This window comes from Aspergillus piperis (genome assembly GCF_003184755.1).
Source record: "Aspergillus piperis CBS 112811 unplaced genomic scaffold BO85scaffold_6, whole genome shotgun sequence".
NCBI lineage: Eukaryota > Fungi > Ascomycota > Eurotiomycetes > Eurotiales > Aspergillaceae > Aspergillus > Aspergillus piperis.
The window spans coordinates 961,820-986,113 of NW_020291596.1; the positions used below are offsets into that span (position 1 = coordinate 961,820).

At 50.9% G+C, this 24,294-nt stretch overlaps 10 protein-coding genes across 10 annotated transcripts; 5 read left to right on the forward strand and 5 right to left on the reverse strand.

Annotated features, from left to right (window-relative positions):
• Positions 1-1,788: 1,788 nt before the first annotated feature.
• BO85DRAFT_369027 (ketopantoate reductase family protein) lies at positions 1,789-4,384 on the forward strand (the record flags this gene model as incomplete). Its single annotated transcript, XM_025655897.1, has 5 exons — positions 1,789-1,822; positions 1,993-2,113; positions 2,170-2,210; positions 2,272-2,701; positions 2,764-4,384. The coding sequence occupies 5 exons, from the start codon at positions 1,789-1,791 to the stop codon at positions 4,382-4,384; spliced, it is 2,247 nt and encodes a 748-aa protein (XP_025517097.1).
• Positions 4,385-5,567: 1,183 nt separating this feature from the next.
• On the forward strand, positions 5,568-5,900 carry BO85DRAFT_486791 (DASH complex subunit HSK3 family protein; the record flags this gene model as incomplete). The annotated part of the gene is made up of 1 exon (XM_025663405.1): positions 5,568-5,900. The coding sequence occupies one exon, from the start codon at positions 5,568-5,570 to the stop codon at positions 5,898-5,900; it is 333 nt and encodes a 110-aa protein (XP_025517098.1).
• Positions 5,901-6,065: 165 nt separating this feature from the next.
• On the reverse strand, positions 6,066-7,419 carry BO85DRAFT_418383 (histidine phosphatase family protein; the record flags this gene model as incomplete). The annotated part of the gene is made up of 4 exons (XM_025657813.1): positions 6,923-7,419; positions 6,553-6,816; positions 6,215-6,433; positions 6,066-6,132 (listed from the first exon to the last, which is right to left on the reverse strand). Exons 1-4 carry the CDS (start codon positions 7,096-7,098, stop codon positions 6,066-6,068), a joined length of 726 nt encoding a protein of 241 aa, XP_025517099.1. The 5' UTR covers positions 7,099-7,419.
• Positions 7,420-7,504: 85 nt separating this feature from the next.
• BO85DRAFT_418384 (ATP-dependent RNA helicase SUB2) lies at positions 7,505-9,880 on the reverse strand (the record flags this gene model as incomplete). Its single annotated transcript, XM_025657814.1, has 5 exons — positions 7,505-7,850; positions 7,903-8,160; positions 8,211-8,571; positions 8,624-9,034; positions 9,634-9,880. The coding sequence occupies 5 exons, from the start codon at positions 9,878-9,880 to the stop codon at positions 7,805-7,807; spliced, it is 1,323 nt and encodes a 440-aa protein (XP_025517100.1). The 3' UTR covers positions 7,505-7,804.
• A 294-nt stretch (positions 9,881-10,174) lies between these two features.
• Positions 10,175-11,308, forward strand: BO85DRAFT_263284 (ribonuclease P Rpr2/Rpp21/SNM1 subunit). Its single transcript, XM_025655039.1, has one exon. The coding sequence runs from the start codon at positions 10,322-10,324 to the stop codon at positions 10,928-10,930; it is 609 nt and encodes a 202-aa protein (XP_025517101.1). The 5' UTR covers positions 10,175-10,321; the 3' UTR covers positions 10,931-11,308.
• Positions 11,309-12,246: 938 nt separating this feature from the next.
• BO85DRAFT_369163 (uncharacterized protein) lies at positions 12,247-12,927 on the reverse strand (the record flags this gene model as incomplete). Its single annotated transcript, XM_025655905.1, has 2 exons — positions 12,247-12,477; positions 12,652-12,927. The coding sequence occupies 2 exons, from the start codon at positions 12,925-12,927 to the stop codon at positions 12,247-12,249; spliced, it is 507 nt and encodes a 168-aa protein (XP_025517102.1).
• Positions 12,928-14,571: 1,644 nt separating this feature from the next.
• On the forward strand, positions 14,572-16,244 carry BO85DRAFT_263530 (WW domain binding protein 11). Its single transcript, XM_025655040.1, has one exon. It carries the CDS (start codon positions 14,895-14,897, stop codon positions 15,786-15,788), a length of 894 nt encoding a protein of 297 aa, XP_025517103.1. The 5' UTR covers positions 14,572-14,894; the 3' UTR covers positions 15,789-16,244.
• Positions 16,245-16,701: 457 nt separating this feature from the next.
• Positions 16,702-18,908, reverse strand: nimA (serine/threonine protein kinase nimA; the record flags this gene model as incomplete). Its single annotated transcript, XM_025658613.1, has 3 exons — positions 16,702-18,678; positions 18,737-18,789; positions 18,857-18,908. 3 exons carry the CDS (start codon positions 18,906-18,908, stop codon positions 16,702-16,704), a joined length of 2,082 nt encoding a protein of 693 aa, XP_025517104.1.
• Positions 18,909-19,558: 650 nt separating this feature from the next.
• BO85DRAFT_437258 (ankyrin repeat and BTB/POZ domain protein) lies at positions 19,559-21,605 on the forward strand (the record flags this gene model as incomplete). Its single annotated transcript, XM_025658614.1, has 3 exons — positions 19,559-19,798; positions 19,862-19,947; positions 20,012-21,605. 3 exons carry the CDS (start codon positions 19,559-19,561, stop codon positions 21,603-21,605), a joined length of 1,920 nt encoding a protein of 639 aa, XP_025517105.1.
• Positions 21,606-22,828: 1,223 nt separating this feature from the next.
• Positions 22,829-23,658, reverse strand: BO85DRAFT_263658 (uncharacterized protein). The gene has a single exon (XM_025655041.1). The coding sequence runs from the start codon at positions 23,516-23,518 to the stop codon at positions 23,102-23,104; it is 417 nt and encodes a 138-aa protein (XP_025517106.1). The 5' UTR covers positions 23,519-23,658; the 3' UTR covers positions 22,829-23,101.
• Between the last annotated feature and the right edge of the window lie 636 nt (positions 23,659-24,294).

The following is a 24,294-nucleotide window of genomic DNA, read 5'->3' on the forward strand; positions in this document are numbered from 1 at the left end:
TAAAGGGAAGGATTTTTTTTTTTTTTTTTTTTTTTCAGGGGGTGCTGCTGCAGCATCTTTTGTCGCTCTATATCAGAGACGTCAAATTGTGAGTCCCTCCTAATAGGGATAATGTCAGATAGGGGAAGCCAAACATCTTGCTGGATTTTCTTCAGATACGTAAGTATGTCGGTAGTCTATTAAATGAATAGATATAGACGAGATTAATCAATGGGGTTCCTTCTCCAGCATTGATGAAAACTGAGATGATCATTATCATGGGGTTATTACTGTGGAATAAGCTGGGAAGGGAAGAGTGACCAACAAGAAAAACCGGTTTCAACCTGGCGCGGTAGCATCTCCTGGTAAGCGTGGACGATACTCGGAACGGCTTAGACCCAGTGTACAAATTAACCCAGGTACAAGGAGTTTCCAACTAATGTAGGTGCAGTCGTAGGTACCTCGCGAAAATGGAGAGTGTTTTTTTTCTCCCCATCCCCTCTCCCGATTCATTATTTATTCTTTCAATTCATTCTCGCTAGTAGCTGTAGTGGTTTTATTTTTGTTGTGGTGGTGGTGGTTATTATTATTATCGTTACTATTGCTATCAATTTGTCTGGTACAAATGATCTAGCCGATGGCTGGCTTGATGAGGGGGGACAATCATCTTATTATAATAGTACACTCTTCTAATAATCAAAATTCCATACATAATTCCGAGTCAAACTAATAATAATCCTACCTATCCTAGTCATATTCCATTGCACACGGTCTTCTTCTTTCCGATCGTTAATTAGTTAGTCTACAATTAGTATCTCCTCCCCCCGGTGGCCGATTAAGACCATCGAGATTATTGGGGCTTTTTTGGGTCGCGCAATCTTTCCCTCTCACTCTCTTTTCCCTCCCTCATCTTCCTATTGGCATCCCGTTTTGGAGGGGCTCGATATTCTTGGGACATTCCTTTCGGACCATCAGACAGACTTTCTGCTTTCGCATGCAAAATCCGGGTTCCCCTCTCCGCTGACAGTTGTCGCTCAGTCCGCCTCTTTTCCTGCCTCCGTTTCCGGATCGAGCCCTGGCGGGGGATCCACGGCCGTTAGAGACTTTGGAAAACCAACAGAGAAAAATAGAAAATTAAAAAGAGAAAAAAAAGAAAAATTAAGATAAACCGTGAAAGCTAAAAAAAAAAAAATTACAGAAAAAGATACGCACGGCTCCATAACTCACCCATTCGGGCTGCCTTTCCGCCCAAAGCTGACCGTCTTCCATCTTGCTTCTTACTCCAACCATCCGCCATCCGCCATCTGCCATCCCATCCTATCCTCTCTCTCTCTCTCTCTCTTTCGCTACCTTCGCTCACTCTCTTCCCTACTGACTTGCTAACTCCTCCTCCTCTTCCCCTTTCACCTTCCCACCACCCCCCCTCCTCCTCCCTCCCTCCCTCGCCTCTCTCTCTCTCTTACTTACTTTCCACTCCCTTCCTACGGTTGAACCATACCTCCTTTCGTTTGTCTTTATTTGAATCTCCCTTTCTATTGTCAAGTCTTCCTTTTGTGATTCCCCTTACTTTCGTTATCTTCGTCCTTGGCGCCTTTCGCGTGTGTCCTTTATTAGATCGATCTCGACATCAACCCTGGCTTCAGTCGTCGTCGGATTGCGTCCCTTCGTTCCGTGGTTAGGCAGCGTCAATCGCGCCTCTAGTTGTGGTTCAGGAGATACCTAATTCCAGTCTAACGGTCCATTGCTTTTTTCCACAACCACCGCGTACTGGCTGATCGGATCGCTTCTTTCCCATTTTGATCGACTATCATGGCTCCTCCGCCGCGCTTGCGCATTCTGTCAGGTTAGTGCTCAGCCGCTGCCCAGAAAACCACACCATCTATCGTCATCTCCCGACAACCCTTCTTCTTGGATGATTTGCTGGTCCACTCGGTCGCTGTCATCCAAGAGACTCCTAGATTACGTTAAATTCAGACATCATCATGGGTCGTCTGCTAACGCGGGTCTGTTTAGTGGGCAGCAATGCCATCTCGGCGTTCCTTTCCTGGAGGCTCCAGGCGACAACCTCCTGCGACGTGACACTGGTCTGGAAATCGGGCTACGAGGCAGTTTCTCAATACGGCGTGTCTTTCAAGTATGGCTGGTCGCTCATTCTCACAACATGGCAAGGTTCTGACGGGGAATAATTAGGTCGAAAGCGTTTGGAAATGAACGGTTTAAGCCACGCCATGGTGAGTCCTGTCCCTTTGTCACACATTTGTCGCTCGTGTGCTGACTAGAATCATACGATAGTTGTTCGGACACCCGAAGAAGCAGCATCACGAGAGAACGCATACGACTATGTAATCCTCTGCGTCAAGGCTCTGCCCGATGTCTATGACCTGGCCGCGGTAATAGAGTCCGTTGTGACCCCTCAGCACACCTGCATCTTGGTCAACACAACCAACACCCTCGGTGTCGAATCGCATTTGGAACAACGGTTCCCGACAAACGTCGTTCTTTCGCTTGTATCGGGCGTCGAAATCACTCAGATCGGAGCCAGCGAGTTTGAGCACCTGAACTCATCGGAAATATGGGTCGGTGCCACGAATCAGAACTCCAACGTTCCCTCTTCCATCCAGACCGATATGGCTGCGGCGCTGGCGATGACTCTGAGTTCCGGCCAGGTGGATTGCAAAGTATCGAAGAACATCAGACAAGAACAGTTTGAACGTATTATAGGGTGAATTATCCTCCTGCATGCTTACGAGGATATCGAGCTTTTGCTAACTACTGCATTTTCAGTCCTATTGCCTTCTACCCCGCCAGCGTTATGTTTGATTCTGGAAATGTACAGCAATTATTAGAAAAAGTCGGCGTGCGTCAGCTGATATCGGACGTGATCGACGAACTCATCGATTTGGCGAAAGCACACGGTTGCTCTTTTCCTAGCGACTTCAACCAAAAGACCACGGAGAAAATGACGAGCATCCAGACACAAAACACTATGTACCAGGATTTCCAGGCTCGGCGTCCCATGGAGATTGAGACGTATCTCGGTTCTCCCATCAAATTGGCAACGGAGTCCAATGTCAAACTCCCACGCGTCGAGACCCTCTATGCAATGCTGCATCATATCAATGCCACTAATCTGAGCAAACCTCGTGACTCTCCCCCTCCGGCCCTGGCTCAGCCTCCGCCCCGGGTGTCTTCGGTTCCTCCCCCCAGAAATGGCCCTATGCGCCCGCCTCCCGGACGGTCGAGTTCCGCCATGATGATGCCCCCACCGAGACGTGGACCTCCGATGCCTGGAATGTCGCGACCACCAAGCGCTCAGCCCCCGGCTGGCGGGCCTAGGATGCCTCGTGAACCGTCTCTGGAAGGCCTCGAGGAGTTCAGTCATCTGGTCGTTTATGATGATGCGGGTGATCAGGGTATGCCTGCAAATGGTGCTAATGGTTATCCGGACGTTCCGCCAGGCCCCGGACCATCTGGACTGGCTTTGAGAGAACGCGAGCTGGCCATTCGCCAGCGGGAGTTGCAGCTTCGAGAGCAAGAGATGCATATGCGTCGTGGTCCCCGTAGACCTCCGCCTTCCAAGGCGGCTTCTTTCGATGAAGAGGACGAGGATGACTACTTCGATCCCATGGATACTAGCTTGGTCCCCCAGATCGACCCGGACAACGTTGATATGCTGAGTATCACATCGAAGAGGACAAAGAAATTTCCCAGTGCTAGTCAGATTCGCAAGAATCCCGAGCTCCTTTCGAGCACTGGCCCGGGTGGCGGCGGAGGTGGTAGAACAGGGACGTTCAGCCGCTACTTTGGAGGAAACAGGAAGCGCGCCAGTGACCGTATCATGCAGGAAATTCCTGGCCTCCATGACTCTCTCCTAGACAACCCTATGATGGCTTACTCGTCGAACCGGTACGGGTCTGTTGACCGAAACCAAATGGCTGCTGGTTCCCGGACCAACTCGATGACTACCAGCCGAATGGGTGACTACCCTCCTCATCCGTACCCGCAAAGCAGGAGGAATAGCCATTCTCCTGCCGCTCCTTTCGGTGGTCCTCCTGGTCCGCGAATGGGCCGCCCAGCGACTGCCCAAGACCAGAACTTTGGCCCACCTCAGGGGCCTCCGAACGGCGGCCACCCGTCGCCTCCGGGACACATGCGAGCGCCAGTCCCTCGCCATCCTCCTGGGCATGGCAATGCGGTAGGTCCGCAGCAGGTTGAACAACAAATTGGGGTGAGCAAACCGTATCCCGCCAAGGGCACTCCCAAGCATAGAAGTCTGACAGGAAGTGCGAGCGCCAGCGCGGAGAGTGGTGACAGCGGGGCTAGTGCCAACCTCGATTCCGAGACCTCTGCCCATAGCAGCCAGATCAGCCTCGGCGCGCAGCCAGCTGCAGCGCCCGTTCATTGAGTCGCGAAGCCCGTCCTTCCTTCGTCTCTCTTTCGAAGTCGCTGAGCACATGCCTTGGCGCTGACTGCTATGGACACGACTGGTTTCGTTAACGTCTCCATCTTTTCCCTTTCCCAGTCGGGTGGGTGATTTCCATGCTTTTGGGACGCCCTTAACCCGTATTGCTTTTGCTTTTCTATAAAGGATATACTTTTAATGAGATGCTTTGGCAAGGAGGGTGGGCACAGACTCCATGTCAATTGTCTGTTGTTTGCGGCTTTCTTACATATACACCAAGGGACATAGGGGCTTTCACTTTCTCACTTTCTCGTTTGATGATTTCCACTACGGAGTGGTCGGGCGGGCGCGTGCGTGCGTGCATGCACGATTGTTGCATGTGGTGATTTGCCTTGACTTTGATTATCTCTTTTTCTTTTTCCTCTCAAGTTGCACGGCATTCTCGAACATTAATGAGCATGAGCATGAAGCTCCACCAGATAAATACGTTTTTTTGACTTTCCACAGCTATACCACCGACGTTCATTGCCAGACGCACACCATACATGCCTTGTTTCTGCAAGACCCAGTGTTGTACACTACCTAGCTCGGCGCATCGACCTGTTGTCTATTCCCTACCATCTCCGCTGCTTTGTTTGACACGCATGCCCTCCTTTGACTTGATTTCCTTGGCCGTCTCCTTCCATAGCTGTTCTGTGCTGTTCTGTATGGGCTCTGGCGCGAACATCCCACCACCCTGTCATCTTTCTCATTCATGGTCCGGTTTCTGGCGCATAAAAAGAGCAAGGGGTTGATTTATTCTGTTGATTGATTGATTTGATTTGGCTGGGTTCATGTTCCTACCGGGTGTTAGGGAGAGGAACTGTGTCGGGAATGTCGGCGCGGCAACTGCTCCATTGATTAGAACATGTTGACAATAAACGAGACTTAATCGGTTGCAACAGTAATAGTATACCTTGTATGAATGAATGGGTCAGTTTGATGGCATACGATGATATTTGTGATTGTTGCCGGAGACACATGCACGTGACCTACAGTACCGCGGGGGTAAACAAATCCCCTCTATCTGCTGCTTCTCCCAGTATCTTCTCCAACACATCACCATTACAACTCACCTCACTTATTTACCGCCTGCACCACAACCAATCCAATCTAAATTTCAATACACTCCCGACAAGGAACAACAATGCCCTCCCACCAATACACCCACTCCCAATCCCTCCCTCGACACTCCATCCTCCCCGCCTCCACCACCGCCGGTCCTTCCTCCTCCATGGGCAGCTCCTCCATGTCGATGGCCAAAACGCGCCAGTACACCAACCTGCATAATCAGCTCGAGCAGCTGAACGCTAACCTCCGTGACACGGAGAATCTGCTCAGGATGACAGCCGTGCAGGCCGAGGATATGCGTTTCTTGGGCGGGTATGTTGGCGCGTTGTTCATGGGGTCTGCGAAGGTGCTGGGAGAGGAGGGCGTTAAAGGGGATAGCAGTGGTGATGAGGAAAAGAGGGAGGGTTGAGGGGAGAAGATATTTGGGTGTTCTGAAATTCTTTCATGATGGATGGATGTGATATGGGTTAGTTAGTATACAATGGGGTATTGGTAGAGTGGTTAACAATTCTCTATGGATCTTTCTCTCGTTCTATTTGCTAACTATGAGATTCTCTACAGGTAGTCAGCCATCTCAGTTATCGACTACGAACCCTCCACCGAGAATGATTGCCGGCTCGTCGATATTGTGGTGCTCGTAGCTGGCGTGGGGAGAGTCAGTCAGTCAGCAAAGCAACATGCACAGGAAACAAACACCCAGGGGGTATATGGTATTATACTCACCTCAGCGTGCCCACACCACCCGCTTCCAGAATCAGCGCCGTCTCCGTCAACGGCTTCCCCGTCCAGCGCATCGCAAACGCACGCAGGATATGTCCGTGAGCTACGATGAGAACATCGCCCTTGCCCGTGGAAGAGTCGCCGTCAAAACAGGGCTTGTGGAACTTCTCTCTGATCTCTGCGATCACCGCGTCCAGACGCTTGATCACGTCTTCGGGGGATCTAGTGTGGCAACCGATATCACAGTTAGCTTAGCAAGTTCAATACCAACACCATAATCACACCTCCCACGACACCATGATAAAAACAAAGAAAATAAATTAAAGGGATATAAAACATACTCTCCCCCAGGACACCCATCCCTCCAAATATCCCACTCCCCCTCCCCCTTCTCCCTCCTCATCTCCCGAATCTGCTTACTAGTCAACCCCTCATACTCCCCATAATCCCACTCTCTGACGGCCTCCGTAACCTCCACCCTCGCCTCCGTACGTATCGGCTCTTCATCCTCGGACTTCCGCGCCTCATTCCAGGGTAACCTCTCCCTGCATCCGATTTCGAGTAATTCGAGGGTCCGTTGAGCCCGTGCGCGCGGTGATACATACCTATATAACACCCATCACCATTATCAGTAACCCCTCCCCCCAAAACTATCACATATACAAAAGATGTAATGTATGGGTAAAAAAAATAGGATAGGGAAGAACATACACATGAACCAACTTCCTCGGCACAATCAACCGATCATTCCCGACCAACGCCTTCCCCGTGGCTTTTATCCGTTTCTCGCCGTTTTCCGTCAGTGGGAGGTCCGTCGTGCCCGTGTGTCGGCCGTTCAGGGACCAGGAGGTTTCGCCGTGGCGGACTATGAAGCAGCGGGGGGTCATTTTTCTTTTTCTATCTATCTCTTTGAGGTATACTCAAATTGTTTTCTTTCTCGCGGTATGGGGGTGTGTGTGGGGAGGGGAGATTGCGTGTGTTGTAGGGAATGAGAGAAGGTGAGGAGGGCTTATGGGGGAGGGATTGATTGACTTGGTGGTGAGTAGTAGTAGTGGGGAGGGTATGGCTGGCTGGTTGCGTCATAGGTTTTGGGGTCGGTGAGTGAGATGGGGATCTTGGGGGGTTTTTGCTTGCTCGGTCTTATCGATAGGGTGGGGGGGTTCCGGGTGTGGATGGGCTGTCTATGTTGCAGTTGCAATGGAGGTGTTCGGTTCTTTGTTTGCTTGTAATATGGAGGGGAGATTCTGCTGGTGCTGGTATGTGATCCTACTGGCTACTGGCTCACATCTGAGTCAATCTGAAGCAAGCAGTCCTAATCAAAATAATCGCAACATTTGATAATACACTGTCATGCTAAAAGGCACTGGCCCAAGACACATCCCAGGCATCTAGTTATTATCCTTATCATTTAGTACGCTTTTTATCCTCCAGATGTTCCCTTCCCTACCAGTGCCTCCCAGAAAGCGACATGTTAAATAGCAACCGAACCATCACGCCAAAGGAAACAAGGAAACCGAAGACGAAAAACCTGCGATAAAATTCAACTCAATTTCTCCTGCTACATACTGTTCCGGCGAGCACAGGCCCAATCATCTAGGCCATGTAAGTGCTCGAGTCAACACCGCCCTCGGGGTATTCACTAGTACTCATTAGCTTCGTTCACATGCTCGTAAACATCGGTCGGTACTTACGGAAGGGCAACCTCGAAGCGCTTCTCAATATCCTTGAGCACCTTCTCGTCATCCTCGGTGCTGACGAAGGAGATCGACAGACCCTTGGTACCGAAACGACCCGCACGACCGACACGGTGCAGGTAGGAGTCGGCATCAGCCGGCAAGTCGTAGTTGATGGCAAGGTTGATACGCTCAATATCGATACCACGTCCGAACACGTCAGTGGCGACACAGATACGCTTGTTGAATTCCTTGAACTCCTTGTAGCGTTTGATACTACCAACCGTTAGTGCATAGCCAACGACATGGGCAACGAGTATTCTTACCGCTCCTCCTGGCTGACACCAGAGTGCACCGCGATACTAGGGAAGTTGCACTCGCGCAACAGCTTGTCGAGCTCATTCGCACGCAGGGTGCTCTTAACGAAGATGATAACCTGGTTGAACTCCAGGCTGTCCAGGAGCTCGTTCAGCTTGCGGTTCTTCTCCGCTTCGCTGAGCTTGATGTAGTATTGCTGCAGACCGTGCAGCGTAAGCTTCGTGTCGTCATCGACGTAGACTTCGAGAGGGTTCCTCATGAACTTCTTGCACACGGGGCGGATATCCTGAGAAAGAGTGGCACTGAACATCATGACCTGCTTGTCGGCAGGGGTGGCACGGAAAATCTCCTGGACATCACGACGCATGTCTATAACAAATCATCAGTACAACGTAAGATAACCTGACGCAAATAAACTCACCAATCTGGTCCAGCATCTTATCACACTCATCAAGAACGAAAGCCTTGACGTTGCGCAGAGAAAGCTTCTTGTCGCGGACCAAGGCGTTCAGACGACCGGGAGTACCGACAACAATGTTGGGGTAGGACTCCTTGTTGGAGAGCAACTCAACGTCTTTCTGGATTGGGGTACCTCCGTAGAAGACGGCAGTCTTGACATCGGGAAGGTACTTGCTGAAACGAGCGTACTCGTTCTTGATCTGGTATGCCAACTCGCGGGTGTGGCACATAACAAGAATAGAGCACTCGCCAGGAACCGGCTCCAGCTGGTGCAGGGTGGTCAAAACGAAGACCGCGGTCTTTCCGAGACCAGACTTGGCCTGGCAGAGAACATCGACGTTCAGGATAGCGGTAGGAATGCAGACTTGCTGGACTGTAGTGAGGCGGAACCGTATGTTAGACTTGTACTCGACCCATAAGTTTTGAGAAAGAGAAAAAGCAATTCGCGTCGCAGCGTCCGTCCATCCCCGAGGTTTTGAGTCCGAAGGGATGCATTATAGTCCCGTATGTTCTTCCACCAAACAACAAAAGTCAAATGAACTTGCACACAGTCGAAAATTGTGTCAGCTGCAGTAAGACATCTTGTTCAGAGCTCTTTCCGCAGGCGGCAGGAGGACGGCTGCAATTCAGAGAACGGTGGAGAAGCGTCCGACCCGTGTTCTTCGGAAGCAAACCACAATTCGTCCAGAATCTCTGCAGGCGAACAAACCAATCTGTGGTATCCCCTGAGCATGGTGTTGCCGTAATTCACCAGAGTAAAGTGAAGCAAACAAGCATAAGGCTGTAGATGCACTACTGCCGCAGGGCGACTCGTCTTATGTATGACGCGAAACAGACATCCTCATGCCGCCCGCAAGCGGAGGCGAGATGGGCGCCCCAGAACGACTATGGATTTTCCCCCGCGGAGATGGACGGACGTTGGAACATGGAGCAATGGAGGGAGCTTTGGGAAAGAATACGTGATAGACTAACCCTCCGATGGATGTTCGAAACCGCAATCGGTGATGGCACGTAGGAGTTCCTCTTTGAGCAAAAAGTCGCGGAAACCGGTCGAATGAATACCGACGTAACTACCCTTCTTGTCCGGACGGCCGCCAGAAACCGTCAAGTCGCCCTTCTTAGCCTCTCCGTTAGAGGCGGGGGCAGCGGTGGTGGCCGCCGCGTCAGTGGTCTGAAGCTCCTCGTCGGAGTAGTCGATGAGATCCTCTTCGTGAGACATGGTGATGGATGGTGTTGATAAAGGAAGTATTCGAGAAAACTCTGTTGTTGTCGCGTCTTATCCCAAGGCAATCGAGCCTGGGTAGATGTCGTTAAGATAAAAACGGGGGGTGAAAAGCTATGCAAGCCGGATATCTAGTTCGAAGACGATGCGAAATCCTCCTCGTAACTGTTGTGAGATGAATTGAGGATGGGAAAGGTCGAAGCGCGAAGGAAGACGATGGAGATGAAGAGAAGGTTGTCGACGCGCGAAGGGATGGGAGCGGCTGAGCCTCCGAGATCCCAGTCACGTGAATTGAGTCCATTAGTCACCGGCGGCCAACTTCCTTACCGCATCGGGTTAGTGCCGGACGGCTGCTCGAGAAGCTTAGACTCCCCCGCTGCCTACTATGTGAATTAATTTCTTTTCACTTACCTCAGGTTGATTACATGCCTCTCCATCATGGCTAAAGCCAAAGCAAAGGGCAAGAAGGATTCTGCCGGTGGTGCGCAGAGCCACATTCGCGCACGGATCGATTATCTCTACAACGCGGCCACCTTTCTACAATCATTAGGGAAACCATCCCCGCAGCAGCCCTCGGTCAGTCAACAAAATGACCAAATCGATGAAGCAGAGGATGGCGCCAAAATGCAAGGAACGGAGCGCATAGTACCGCAAGTGGTGGGATCTGATGTTTCATCGGCGAATGAGCCGACTAAGCCGCTTAATCCATCAACGACACAGCGACTGCCTCAACTCTCTCGAGTCTATATGTCGCAAATGCGCGGTGTCTCTCTCAAGTCACAGCTTCGGCTACCCATCGACGTCAAGAGGTCTTTTTGCAAGCGCTGCGACACGTTTCTAATTCCTGGAGTAACCTGCACGCAGGATATCCGAAACGCCAGCCGCGGCCGCAAGAAGCCATGGGCGGATGTTCTAGTTGTCTGTTGTTCTACGTGCGGGACGGAAAAGCGCTTCCCTCAAACCGACAAGCGGAGCAAGAAGCTGTCTGAGCGTCGGAAAGAAGCGCCCAAGGAGGAGCAAAAGGATGAAGTAATGGCGGGTGCTTGACCACATATCACGAATATCCGATATCCCACCTTACATCTGCCCTGCGTCGTCAGTCGCCTACCCTCAAACTGCAGCGGATGCCAAGTAGCCCACCTTCATGAATCGATTGGTCCTGGCTGTTGACCTATCTCTACAGCCTTTGGGACCGGAAACGATATCCACCGGTATGATGGCGGCGAGGGCGAAGAGGCTTCTATGCAGTAAATCAACCTCTGTGTACTCTGGTGTAAACATGTATGGCACCACAACTCGGGAGATGGATGAGCACTGGGCGCGCTCGTCACACGCAGCAGGTTCGATAGTATTTGGCGCAGGAGATGAAATGTCCGCCACATATCGACAAGGCCTTGTAGGCGCAGAAATGCATTGAGAAAGTCAACAAAAGAAGATCAATATATTTACATACAACACTTGCCGCTGAAGCTTCCACATCCGGGTATCCTCATGGGCATATCAGGCGGTGACTGATGAAAGGGGTACATGCTTCAGGCTACCTGATGGTTAGGTCGTCAACCGGTATTGACAGAGTCATGGTACAGGTTGCTTTCGGCAGCTGACATTCAATAACAGATTTCAACGAACATAAACACAGGTGATATCATTGCAAATGGATTCCGCCCAGTCAAAACAAAACAGACAGGATAGATGCTCGTCGGGGAATCGAAACATGATAGAAGAACAGCGGCGTCATCAACTTCGTAGAGTGAACACGTGAATCATGAGATGAGAGGGAGTCGCACTCCAAGTAGACGATAAATGCAGAGGTATACCAACGCTATCAACACCTTATTGCCCTGGCAATTTAGCGTAGTTTTGGAAGCCAATAATAGCCGCGAGGCCGATATCCCGATCTTTAAACAGCAGTCCTCTCCAAATACACAGACGAAGGTAAAAGAGCAAAAAGCAACCCTTGCCTCTGCGATGAGAATCAGAATCAGCATGAAGAACGTTGGGCAGCATAGTTATAATAACACAAGGTCCGCGAGGACACAACTGGTTTATGAACACATATTTGTTCGTCGGTCGAGCACAGTGTGGCTCGTCCGTCGTTTTGTGGATAGTTTTTTACTTTTGCAATGACCGCCATCGACCTCCGAGGTCGCAGTGAAGGGTAGACAGACAAGTAATGGGGCGTATAAGCAACCGTGGGCTCGTCAACCGATAGAGGAAATTCGAATATAGGGAAGCCTCCGGGATAGAATGACTATGTAATGGCGCTAGGGTAATCCGGGTAGAAAGAAAGGTTTGAGGGTTGAAGTTCAAGAGTATAAGGTGTGTTGGAGTGCGGACAGGAACATATCGCGAGGGTTGGCATCTCAGTGTCTCCGGCGGGCGGCTTGATCCAGGCGTTGATCGAGACCTTCTATACGTCCACGATACGCTTTCACGATTTCTCTAATATGCCCGATCTTCGCAAGCTCATTCTCCAAGTCGTCAATTGAGGCTAAAATGGAACGGGTACGGGCAATCTCGGCATCAGCGTTGCGAATGACGTTGCCGGCGCGATCGTAAGTGCTTTGGATAGATATCTGCATTTGCTCTTCCAGCTACTATGTGTTAGTGTCGGAATATTAGGCGATCATCAGGAGGGGTATTGAAGGGAAGCAAAGCTAGCCAGGCCACTGTAGCAGACAATATCAAAGGGAAAACAACGGAACAACAGACAGAGGAGTGGACATCCAACGGCATATAGAGAAAGAGGAAGAAAGCGCAGCACCTACATCATCAAGGCGATTGCGAATCTGTTGTTGCAAACCATCCAGCTGCTGCGATAGCGCCCGTAGGCTCATGGGATCCAGAATTAAACGACCGTGGCTGCTGGCGGCACTGGCGGCGCGCGAACTGGAGTTGCTGGTGCGTCCGGTCCCTCGGCCCCTGGAAACACCATTGGCACCGTGGCCGCCCTGCAGGGCTATCTGTTGTTGTTGCCTCAGAATTTGGATCTCGGAGGAGGTGAGGCCAAGCGAAGTGTCGGGAATCGAGGCTGATACGGACATTTGGTCCCGGCAGAGACATGCTCCTACCGCGACAACAGTCTAGGAAGCGCCGGTCGATCTCGTGGTGGGGAGATTGAACGAACCGAAGTTCATGATGAGAACCGATATGCGCAGGTGAGAGAGATCTCGTGAACGAGCGTCTGAGAGGGGAAGTATAAGAAAGCCGGGAGAAAAGGAGGGAAGAGAGAAATGTCGTAGGTGAAATCAGGCAAGGATAGACACGACCCGTGGGATGAGATGGAGGGGGGGGGGGAGGGAGGGAAGAAGGGAAGGAGGAAACAGATCAAGACCCGGTCAATGGGCGGAGTCTTGTCAGGTTCCCCAAGTGGATGATAATCCCGTTGAGAGAAATAATTAAAGTATCATTGGAAGTCAAAGGAGGGAAGCCAGAGAGGGGACAAGACTCGATAATTGGATCGTTGGTGACAGAGAAAAAGGAACGAAGAAAGCGGCCCCCGTGAGTCGGTCGGGGGTTACACTGACGGGCGACAATGCTATTGATTTGATCTTCAAGGAAGAGCCTGGCACGAGCGATTCGAGACGAACGGGCCAGTGGTCAGCCTCGGAAGTTGGCTGAAATGTGGAGGAGGAGGAGGAGGAGGAGGAGGAGGAGGAGCGAGCAGAAAAAGTCGCGGGCGAATACAAGGAAGAGGAGGTTGTACTAGTAGGAGGATAGTGTAGATAGAAAAGATGGAGGTGCGGGAACCCAGAAATGACAAGGTTGAACAGGAAGAAGCAACGATGAAAATGATAAGATTCAGGACAGTTGGTGAGTAGACCAGGCCGTGGGGGTCTTTTTATGCACCGTATCTCATTCTACAGACGTTCCTGTTCTCCTCATTGATTCTTGGGTACCTGAATCTTGGAGAGGAGGTACTTGTGTTGGTGTAGTAGCAGCAGTTCGGGGGTGACCTTCTATACCGAACAATATCCTGACCGACACGGGAAAGATTGGCTGATGCGATAGTAATTTTTCCCCTTGACTTGCAATCGCATTAACATTCAACTCAGGATATAGTATTACACCAATCGATCAATTCATTTGAAAGCGAAAGTCAACCAGGATCATCCGATTGTTGGACGAACGGCAGTGTTGAAAAGAAAAGAAAGGGAGCGTGACCCCCAAACAGGCAAGGAACTCTCCCAACTTCGCCCGCCCGCAATTTTGACGGCATCGCGTCCTTCTCCAAACGCTCTTCTCCCACTCCACCGTCCTCCCCCTCTCGGCACCCAATTATCTTGTTACCACCTTCATATATCCTACTCAAATCCTTCTACCGAGGCGACTCTTAATCTCCAATCAATTTCCCCTCAAGCCCTATCTGTGCTCTGCGTCCGTACAGCTGACAAAAGCACCTCACCAACCATCTCGTCCGAATTGCCGCACCAAGCGCTTCTTCAACCGCTATCGACGACGTTGGCATCCACACACACCCCATACTTCAGGCCGACTACTGGGCCACCTCGTTATTCGGCAAAAGGACAGAGTAAGACTCGTTGCGCTGCCCAACCCGTGAGGCTTGAGCCTTGCGCCCTAGGTTGTCGTGACCTTGATATTATTGGTCTTGGGTCAAGGTTCCGCAGCTACAGTCGGCTTCGCGAATCCGCTGCGCCCGTGGTTGGCTTTCCCATGCAGCTTGGTTAGCTACTAGCCTGTGAGCACCTTTCTTTCTTCATCCCCATAGCTTAGTGTGCTGCAAGAGCTCCCTGATGGCCATACAGCCTCCGGAGCTCGTCATACCCGAGCCTGTCCCCCCTCATCCCCGACAATTCGAGAGCTAGATTACAAAGAACTACATTGATACGTGAGATTGGATTTGACTGACTGACTTTAAGAAATCAAACCATCCAGTACCCACATAGTGCCTAAACAGACAGCCGGAATAATACCCATCCCCGTGGAGTAATTGACGCCCTACCCATCCACCTCATACCTCAACTTCACCCTCCCCAACTGCTCACCCACCATGCCCAAAGACAAAGAACGCAGCTTAAACCCGGCGGCGGCGCAACGCAAACTCGACAAACAAAAAAGTCTCAAGAAAGGCAAAGCCGAAGCGCAAGCCCGACGAAACGAGAAACTAGCGCGTCGCAACCCCGAGCGCATCCAACGACAAATCAACGACCTCAAAGCATTCGAAGAATCAGGACAAAAGCTACGACCCCGCGATCAGGAGCTTCTGGAAGCCCTGGAACGTGATCTGCGCGCCGTGCAGAAGGCCAGAGAAGCGTTGGGCGATAAGGCACCCAAATTCAACAACTTTGAATCTAGACGAGGCGGTCAGCACCGTGGGCGCGGGGATGCTGCAGTCTTAGGCAAACGCAGGCGAGATGGCGGCGACGGCAACCGGTTTAGGCACGATGGTGATGACGGGAGTAGTAGTAGCGACGAGACAGATGAGGAGGTGAGAAGGATACCCATGCCGAGGGATACGCCTCCGCCTATCCCGCGACAGTATCGAAAAGGAGGGCCAGGAGGAGAGGCTGAAGGTGGTGGAGGTCGGGGCCCGCACGCTCTTCCGGCGAAACCGCCCGTCGTCGAAGCGAAGACTGTGTACGAGGCCAAGCCGGAGATCAGGAATCTCCGACAAGAGGCGATCAATAAGTTCGTTCCTGCAGCTGTCAGGGTCAAACAGGAAGCTATACGGGGACAAGGCAAGCTCTTGGAACCGGAGGAGATGGATCGGCTGGAGCAAGCAGGGTATAATGCCGGACCTGCAGAAGGCGAGGAGAAAGCTTCGTCAGCTGCTCCAGCTGCTGATGATGAGGACACTCAACGCAGACTGGAAGAGGAGGAGAGGCGGTTCAATCAGGAGCTTCGGTCTGTGCAGATCGAAGAAGTGGAGGACGAGGAAGCATAATAATCAATCACTTCTTCTACCACCACGACCTAACCTGTGACCCGTCACCCCATGATTAGGATCTTACGAGGCGTTAGTCGGATCTCAAATCAATGTAACTATAACTCGATGCGATACGAAACAAAAAATTAAACATCAAATTTCAGAATGACCCGTCCATCGACAGTTGAATTTTCAAACAAGCTATTTTTGGTCACGAGTTAACTTCGGACATATGCACCAATTTGAAATATTGGAGTGAGATGACAAGAATCAAAGCAGAGTCTGCCATTGCAGAACTTATGAGAGAAAACCCAATTGGTATGTACACAGGAGCCCTTCCCATACCATATGTAGCCCATGATTCACCAAATAAACACCAACCGTGAAACACCATTAGAATGGGGGTGGAAAGGAAATGTGAGGTTCAAAAGAGTGTGGCAGAGGATATCTAGGGAAAAGGCCGTGGTAAAAAGGCTCGAATCATCATAAGCTGAATCAGAATCGCGTCGAATCACCAAGGTGTCTTTCAATAGCAGTAATCCAAACAGGGGATGTCAAATGTAATATCTGTACAAGTCGAGAAGTGAAGTGAAGATCAAACAACAGGGGCATCACGGCATTAGAGAACAAAGGAAAGTGAAGATCCTGGTGAGATAGGATTAACGACGATGCGGCGCAACTAAATGCATCCACGTCCCATGACTGGCATGGCCAACGTTGGTCTTTGAGACAATCCACCAGCCATAACTCCGGAATATGTTCGACTATTAAAAGTAGATATGGTGAGGTGAGGTGAGGTCCTCAAGGGAGATACCCAAAAGCCTACTGCAGCTACTCCTGTGGATCAACCAGCAAGAAGCACGCAGGTACTATGTGTATGAGAAATGGTGGCAATATCTGAATGTCGCCCAGGTGAAAAGCGCGATTGGAGTCACCTCAGGTTGCGGATAACTTTTCTGCCTCGGGCCAAGAAGGGACTGGGCATCTCGTCCCTCTCGGGATCCCAAACAGCTGGAGAATCGCGCTCTGTCGGCTTCAGCCCGGTGCGGGGATCACTCGCACACCGCTTGATTTCATCGATGGGACGGCCGCCAGCGCGCGCCTGTGCCAATTCAACCAAGGTTCGACCGCCCATGTTGCGTTGCATGACGGCTTTGTACATCTCCTCCCCACCTCCATTCGCCTTTGAGGCTAATTGCTTGATGCCTGTCTTGCGCGTGGGTGAGCCAGCATCGGCAGCCAGATTTGCTGATGATGGGATCTTGGACAAACGTCGGTGAGGCGATCGTGATTTGGCTTCCCTCTGCTGGCTGTCGCCAGATCCACCAGATGACATCTGCGGCAGTCTTGACCCATTGGTGGGAAAGATGGGAGGCTGGGTGCTCAGCTTCTGCATAAAAGCAGCGGTGTTCTGACGGAGAAGGGGCCTGGGCGGAGCCTTGAAGGGATCAGGCTTGACCTTGGGGCGTGTTGGAGAAGGCAGATCGGGGATGTCATCTTCATCGTCAGAGTAAGCCAGGGTAGGTTCCCACTTTGTGCGGTTTTTCTCCGCCTCCGCGAAGATGTTCTTGCCGGAATGGGTCCCAGAGGTCCGACGCGGGGACAAAGAGAGTGATGCAATGGAGATAGGGGACGGCTCTGCCATCTGAACATCCATAGGCGATTCGACCACGGTTTTTGAGCGGTTGAAGGGGGTGCGGGTTTCCTTCCGTTGTGCCTTGCTCGCAGCAGGCGATTCGAGTGATAGATTGCTGATATCAGTACCAGAAGGCTGTTCAGTGTCATTGTTGCTCATGGAGAGCCGGGAGTCGTCGCTAGAATCCTCGCGAACAACCATATTTCGCTTTTGCTTTTCGACCTCAATTGCAACTCGCTCCTGAACTTCACACTCAAATCTCTTGCGGAGCTTTTCTATCTCGTTCTGCACTTGACGATCGATTTCAAGTCTGGCTTTCACTTCCCACTCGCGGCGCACCGTATTCTCAAGCTCAACTTTCATTTGTTGTTTTTCTTTCTCGAGTTTTGCGTAGGCCTGCTCAATGTCCCGAACCTTTTGCAAGGCGCTCTCTTCACGCTTGCGGAGTGTCCTGGACAAATCGGTAATTTCCTTCTCTTTGCGCATCAAGCGGATGATCGGCAAATTGATGAGGGCGGCAGTATCGGGACGGTGGTCCGGGTTAACTCGCAGACAGTTTGCGATGACGTTCTTTAGCTCAGGCGAGTAGAAATCGGGTAAAGGAGCAAATTTCCCTTCACGAATCCGCTGAACAAGCTGGATATGGGTTCTGGCATTGAAAGGCGGCTCCCGCTGACAGAGCTCGTACATGATGCAGCCGACCGCCCAAATATCGGAGCGCAAGGTGTACTTCTCGGCCGCGCAAATTTCGGGGGACATGTAGAATGGTGTTCCGACATAAGTAGAGGCGAAATCGTGCGAATTCATCAGTTTGGACAGGCCAAAGTCACCCAGTTTGACCGTGTTGTCGCTTCCGAGGAAGATGTTCTCCGGCTTAAGGTCACGATGAAGGATAGTCATCTGGGCTTGCTTTCCTTTGAGACCCGAAGGCTTGGGCGCAGGACCCAGTATGTTTGACCCGACATCGACCGGATCTGAGCCGTAATGACAACGGTACAGAGCCGTCACCAACTGCGAGAGGATGCGCCACACAAATTCCTCTTCCGCGTACTTGTTCGTCTTCTTGAGATTTTTGATGACCATGCTCAGATCGCCACCGCCGCAGTACTCCATGTAGAGGTACAAGTCCTGGGACGCCTTAAGGTGTTCGCGATGGTAGTAGGCGACGATGTTTGGGTGTCTAAGAGAGCTTAGAATGTTGAACTCGGCCGTGAGCTGCTCTCGCTCCTTCTGGGACATCTTGATGTAATTGATTTCCTTTCGGCATAGTATCTGTAGAGTTGCATCCATAAGCATGGTGTCATATTGCAATGGGGGTTCGCAAACTTACAAAGCCATCTGTCTTCCGCCGAACTTTGCGAATAATCCCGAAGGAACCGCAACCTAAACACAAGCTTGTTAGCCCAGTGTATATTGGTAGAATGAATATATCCAGCGAGAGGCCAATTACCAATCTTCTCTAGCACCTCATACTTATCAGCCTCCGCCAATGCAATTGCCATTGTGGCTATTGGGTGAATCCGGCCGCTGATAAGGAGGTAGAGGATGGAGGTAAAGTCGGAAGGAGATGTGAAAGGAGAGATGAGGGGTGTCCTATTGCATTTATGGACCGAGGCTGTGTGACTGGAACCTGCTGGGTTAGTAGACGACGTGGTGGGAGTGGCACATGTAGTTGAGTTGTAGATTCAAGAAGTAGACATGCAAGAAGGTAGAAACGCTGGATGTTTGGGTGCAGGGCTGTTGCTAAGCAACGCATCCTGCCATAGCCCTTTCCTGCATGCAGCAGGCGGTCGGATAGTAGGCGGTAAGCACTGTTGCATCACGGATGACTGGATCACTGGTGCCATCACTTCACAGGAATGCACTGGCCTCATCTGCATGGAATATCGGATAATTCTGGTGGATATATTGTTGACCAAGACGTTCATCACAAGATCTAGCGATGATATATCTGCAAGGAGAGTAAATATTCGATGGATGTTTGTCTACCATATCCTTCCAAGGGAGGCTCTCCTTTCGAAAGTGGCAATCGCGGCCCCACGTGATGTCGGCTTATCGATAAGATGATGGCATCGGCAGCCGTTCGAGTCCCGCCTTTCGGACTTTCGGCATCTGTCAACGTTCGCCTCCAGGATACTGTGACGGTATCGCCATGATGACGGAAGAACCGAAGGTCCTCCGGAAGGACCAGCTCGAGGTCAGCTTGCACAATGAGAAGAAACTGATTAAGGAGGGGGCAATCAAAGACGACAATCCTCTGGACCTTAGCGAGCCGTTTCGCGAGCTATGCAATGCTTGTCGTAAGGGGGACCTCAAAGTTTGTCAAGAGAAGATCACAGAGGGAGTCAATATTAACGCCCGTGATCCCTATGACTACACCCCCTTGATTCTGGTAAGTGGACTCGCTGTGGGAACTATCGGAATAGCCCGCCTTGCTGACTGAACCGTGCAATAGGCGAGTCTCTGCGGACATTACGAGGTTGTGCAGCTGCTCCTCGAGTCCGGTGCTCTATGTGAGCGTGACACATTTCAAGGCGAGAGGTACGTTACTATTGAAATGCTTCCACTTCATAGATATCGATTGCTCACAATTGGCCATCTATAGATGTCTATATAATGCATTGAACGACCGTATACGGAACCTGTTATTGGAGTATGATTATTCGAAATCGACGAATCCACTTCAGCCTCTGGCCGCGCATATCACTTCTCTCCTTACTCGTGAAACTCCGATAACGTCAGACATTGTTGTCACGGCAGCTGATGAATCACTACACCTTCACAAGTTTATTTTGGCTGCACGGTCGCCGTACTTTCATCGAAAGTTGGAGTCTGCCCCTGATACGTCAACATGGAGACTTCCAAATACGATTCCACCAGAGGCTTTTGGAACAGCAATCAAATACCTCTATTTCGGAGAAGCCCCTCGGGACTTGAGAAGCGGCCCCGGCACGGGATTTACGGAATCGGAAGTTTTCGCGGGCATCGACAAGATAGCCAAGCATCTAGAGATCAATACCCTTGTGGATAGTATACTTGACAGTGGAGATAGGAGGCTTGCCAGACAGAGACGCACCATGGAAGTTGCGAAAGGACGAGACCAACTAGAGGAGTGGTTCCGGGCGAATGTGCTCAAGCATAAAGTGACGGTAGAGACAGCAAAGGCAGACGATATCAAGTGGGACAGGGACAATGCCATTTATGCTGATGTTCTTCTCCGAGCGGATGAACTCCCTGAGGACGACGAGGAAATTGTGGAGGCATCTGAGCTGACTGAGGCCGAACGCGGCCGCTCCAATGGATCTGGCAGACGCGAACCGATGTCTACTCTGTTCCCTTGTCATCGGGCAATGCTTCTGCGATCGGAGTTCTTTCAAACCATGTTCGCCTCCCCATTCAGGGAAGCCCACATGAAGGATCACCTCAATGTCATCAGCGTGGACTGCTCCCCGGATGTCCTGGAGATTGTACTGACCTTCCTCTATACGGAGCGGGCTGACTTCCCGCTCGATATTGCGGTCGACGTTCTCTTCGCGTCGGACATGCTGTTTATTGAAAAGCTCAAAACAAAGGCAGCCATTGTCATCAGCACACTGGGTAGTGGCAACATGTCACAGGCGGAAGCTGCCAGGACACGCGGTACCAAGGAAGAGGATGATCTAGACATTTATGCCATCATTAAGGCTGCGTGGTTGACCCGTGTTCAGCGACTCGAAGAGTTTGCTGCGCGATACCTCGCGTACCGGTTGGAAGCTCACATTGATTCGCCTGAGTTTGCAGAACTTATCCAAGAGTCGGCGTCCCGCATCCAGTCCCGACAGGAAACGGATTCCATCGAACTGTTGGATGATATCCGCTTCTACCTGGGTGAGCGATTCAGGCTGCGGTTCGATGACGCCGGTATCGATGAAATGATGGAGCCCACGCAGCCGGTGGCTGATGGTGTTGAGGTCAACGGAGACGTTGAAAAAGTCACAGAGGGAGTGGAGGCAATCCAACTTTCAAAGGAAGGCTCTGGGGATAGAACGAGCGTGGCTGTTCCGCCAGAACAGGCCGCTTTGAAGGTACAGGAGCAGCCACTCATCCGTACACTGGATGGTGAGGTCGCGGTCGACGAGTTCGACCAAGATGCGATTAACTATCAGATCCTGATGGAGAAGCTCGACAGGATCCTAGAGAACTTGAACCTTGACGCCTAGAGCCTGGCAGTGAGCCAGATGAACTGACGATTGATGACTTCTACAGGCGATATATATTGGACAGTATATAGTACACATATATAGAAGGACTGGATATGTTGCATGAATGACATTTGGACAGTTCCTACATGGCTCGATGAGCTATGTCCCAGTCTATGGGGATACATGACGCTGCAACAACATACAAACATTGCGATCTTAACAGAACAATGAAGCCGTTCTCACATGCATAGCACCAGACTGCTTAAGCTTCAGGCCTACCCCCTACCCCTATCATTGACATGTCGTTAGTAGTGCCCTCGATACTACAAGCACACCACGCAACCCATCCGTGACCCCCTTACAGGGGTTACTCAATCCATCCACTGATACCATCCCACCCTCCATCCGTCCGAGCAGTCGGAGACTACACAAGATGCATCCTAACGCACCCGACAATCCCAAATAAAGTTATTTACCATACAGCCTAGTATATCTAGTACCTTCTCCGATACCGCGCATGGCTTCCAGACCAGGGAAGACAGAAATGTCGCGGTAGGCACAGACATCGACACATGGATACATGAACCAGGATGCCAATCCTCCCAGACACACCACGCCACCGGTCCGTAGATAGTTACCCTCTCGACTAGAATCACGCCCCGAGCCGCAGAGGTCAATGCAAGAGAGAACTATCTGCCTACGTACTTTTAGGGGGGGGGGAGGCGAAAGGATAGTGCAGTAGGATCATGTCATGCAAATGAAACTTCGAGACTAAGACGAGAGATACTTCGGCGGTTAGAAACTTGGACGAAGCGAGAGAGTCTGTGCTTGACTTTTACCACATATTACTTGATTTCCATCCATACACCCATACACACAGTTATGCAATATTACAGACCAGGGAACATACAGGAGAGGGGATGGTTTGGATTGAATTGGAATTTGAAAAGAATAATCATCAATCATCATACAAAACTTGAAATACCAATGATCGTAGAGGGGGGAACAAAAGTATGCGCCTACATACTAGCTTGGATGTAAAAAGCATTGCCATCCAGACTGACCAACTGTATTGAACGAACCCGAATCCGACCGAGATTGACTTCGTTCTGGACTCATTCGATGAGTAATAGGAGGATGGGAATGCTTCACACTTGCTTTTCTTTTGTTCTATTTTTTGTTTTTCTTTCCCCCAAGTGCAGTGGTCATCAGTATGTAGACACTCACTCTCCGAGTCCGCCCCATGTTTGGGGTCCAGTTAAGATGCAAGCCAAGGTAAATATATGTATAAGAGGCGATGTTATTCTTGGAATAATGTGATGAGATTGTCTAAACTGCATATTCAGCATGTAGGTTGTATCTGTATGTATGTATGTATGTGTGTAGGTATTGTCATATGGACTTGGATAGTATGGCAGTGGGAGGGAATCAGCTGGTAATAGATACTCCGTACTTGACCTCGTCACTTCCAGTTTCGCTTCGCTTCACCAACTAAACTACAACCTCACCCACCACTACCAGTCATGGATAGAATCCTCTACAATTACAGTTACACACTTCCGGCAATTTGGCATTTGAAGTGCCGGCCGCATGGAAAAACAAGAACAGCAGGATTCTCGGTGAGCAACAGGCTGCATGGCAGAGAGGGAGATCATCGTGATCTCCCGCATCCCACGCAGGTTTGGATGGGTCCTGCGTGGTTTTTCCGACTGGAGAGAAAGAGAGAGAGGGAAAAAAGAGGAATGGGGTTGGGAATTGGGCCGGGATGATGGATGACTGGCCCTGCAGGTTGGAAATGAATCATGAATGGGAGTAAAGGTAAATTGATTGATCATCATCATCAAGCAAGCAATCAGCCAACCAACGGATGGGCTGAATATTGACTCCATAGCAGATGCGATATAGTAGGTCCTGCCATTACTCGACCCCATCCTCCTAACTCTACTGTCAGACCAGGACTGTCATCTAACAGGCTGTTACTCTTAGAGGTCTTAGTGGATGCTCGGGATGATCAGGACAGAAAAGACTCCAGAACACACAGACACTAAAGCTCCATCCCGCAGCCGAGCCAGCCAGTCAGCGACATCTGCTGCAGGTGGGAAATCGCCAACGCGAGATGGGATGCTGATCAACCGGACTGATTGGTGATCCGAGCCCTTCTTTTTTCTCCTGGGGCTGTTCTTTGCGACGGTCGGGCATTTCCGTTGCGGATCATCTGGCTGGCTGGCGGTCGGGGGTTTTACGTGCCAATCGGTCGGGCTGCGCAACAACAGGGTTCAGGATTATCGTCCATGTTGGGCATCAAGCTGCTGAGTGCTGATGCTGGCTGGCTGGCTAGCAAGCTGCCTGGCTGACGCTGGCTTCAAAGTTTGAGGGTCTGCAGGAAGGCCACTTACTGGTGGAGAGGAGAAAGATGGAGGATTGCTCTCCAACTCCAGTGGATCGTGGGATAGATGAATAGTACGAAAGGGATTGCAGTTGCGCCCATTCCAACCCGCGCCTCGATGCGGCCCGGTTTGCCACGACCAAAGGCAGCTTCTTTTCCTCCCCCTGCAGTCTACGCGGGACTTAACTTGGTACTGGTTATACCTGGTTGACTCCCGTGAATCCTCTCCAATCATTCTTCTCGAACTTCCCAATATGATCGACACCGCCATGGCCTCGATCGGGAGTGCGGGGATACAGCACTGATTGGTGCAATATTCGA

Coding starts and splice junctions, on each gene's coding strand:
- BO85DRAFT_263284 (XM_025655039.1), top strand. CDS start 10,322: ATGGCTAAAGCCAAAGCAAAGGGCAAGAAGGATTCTGCCGGTGGTGCG.
- BO85DRAFT_263530 (XM_025655040.1), top strand. CDS start 14,895: ATGCCCAAAGACAAAGAACGCAGCTTAAACCCGGCGGCGGCGCAACGC.
- BO85DRAFT_263658 (XM_025655041.1), bottom strand. CDS start 23,518: ATGGGGTCGAGTAATGGCAGGACCTACTATATCGCATCTGCTATGGAG.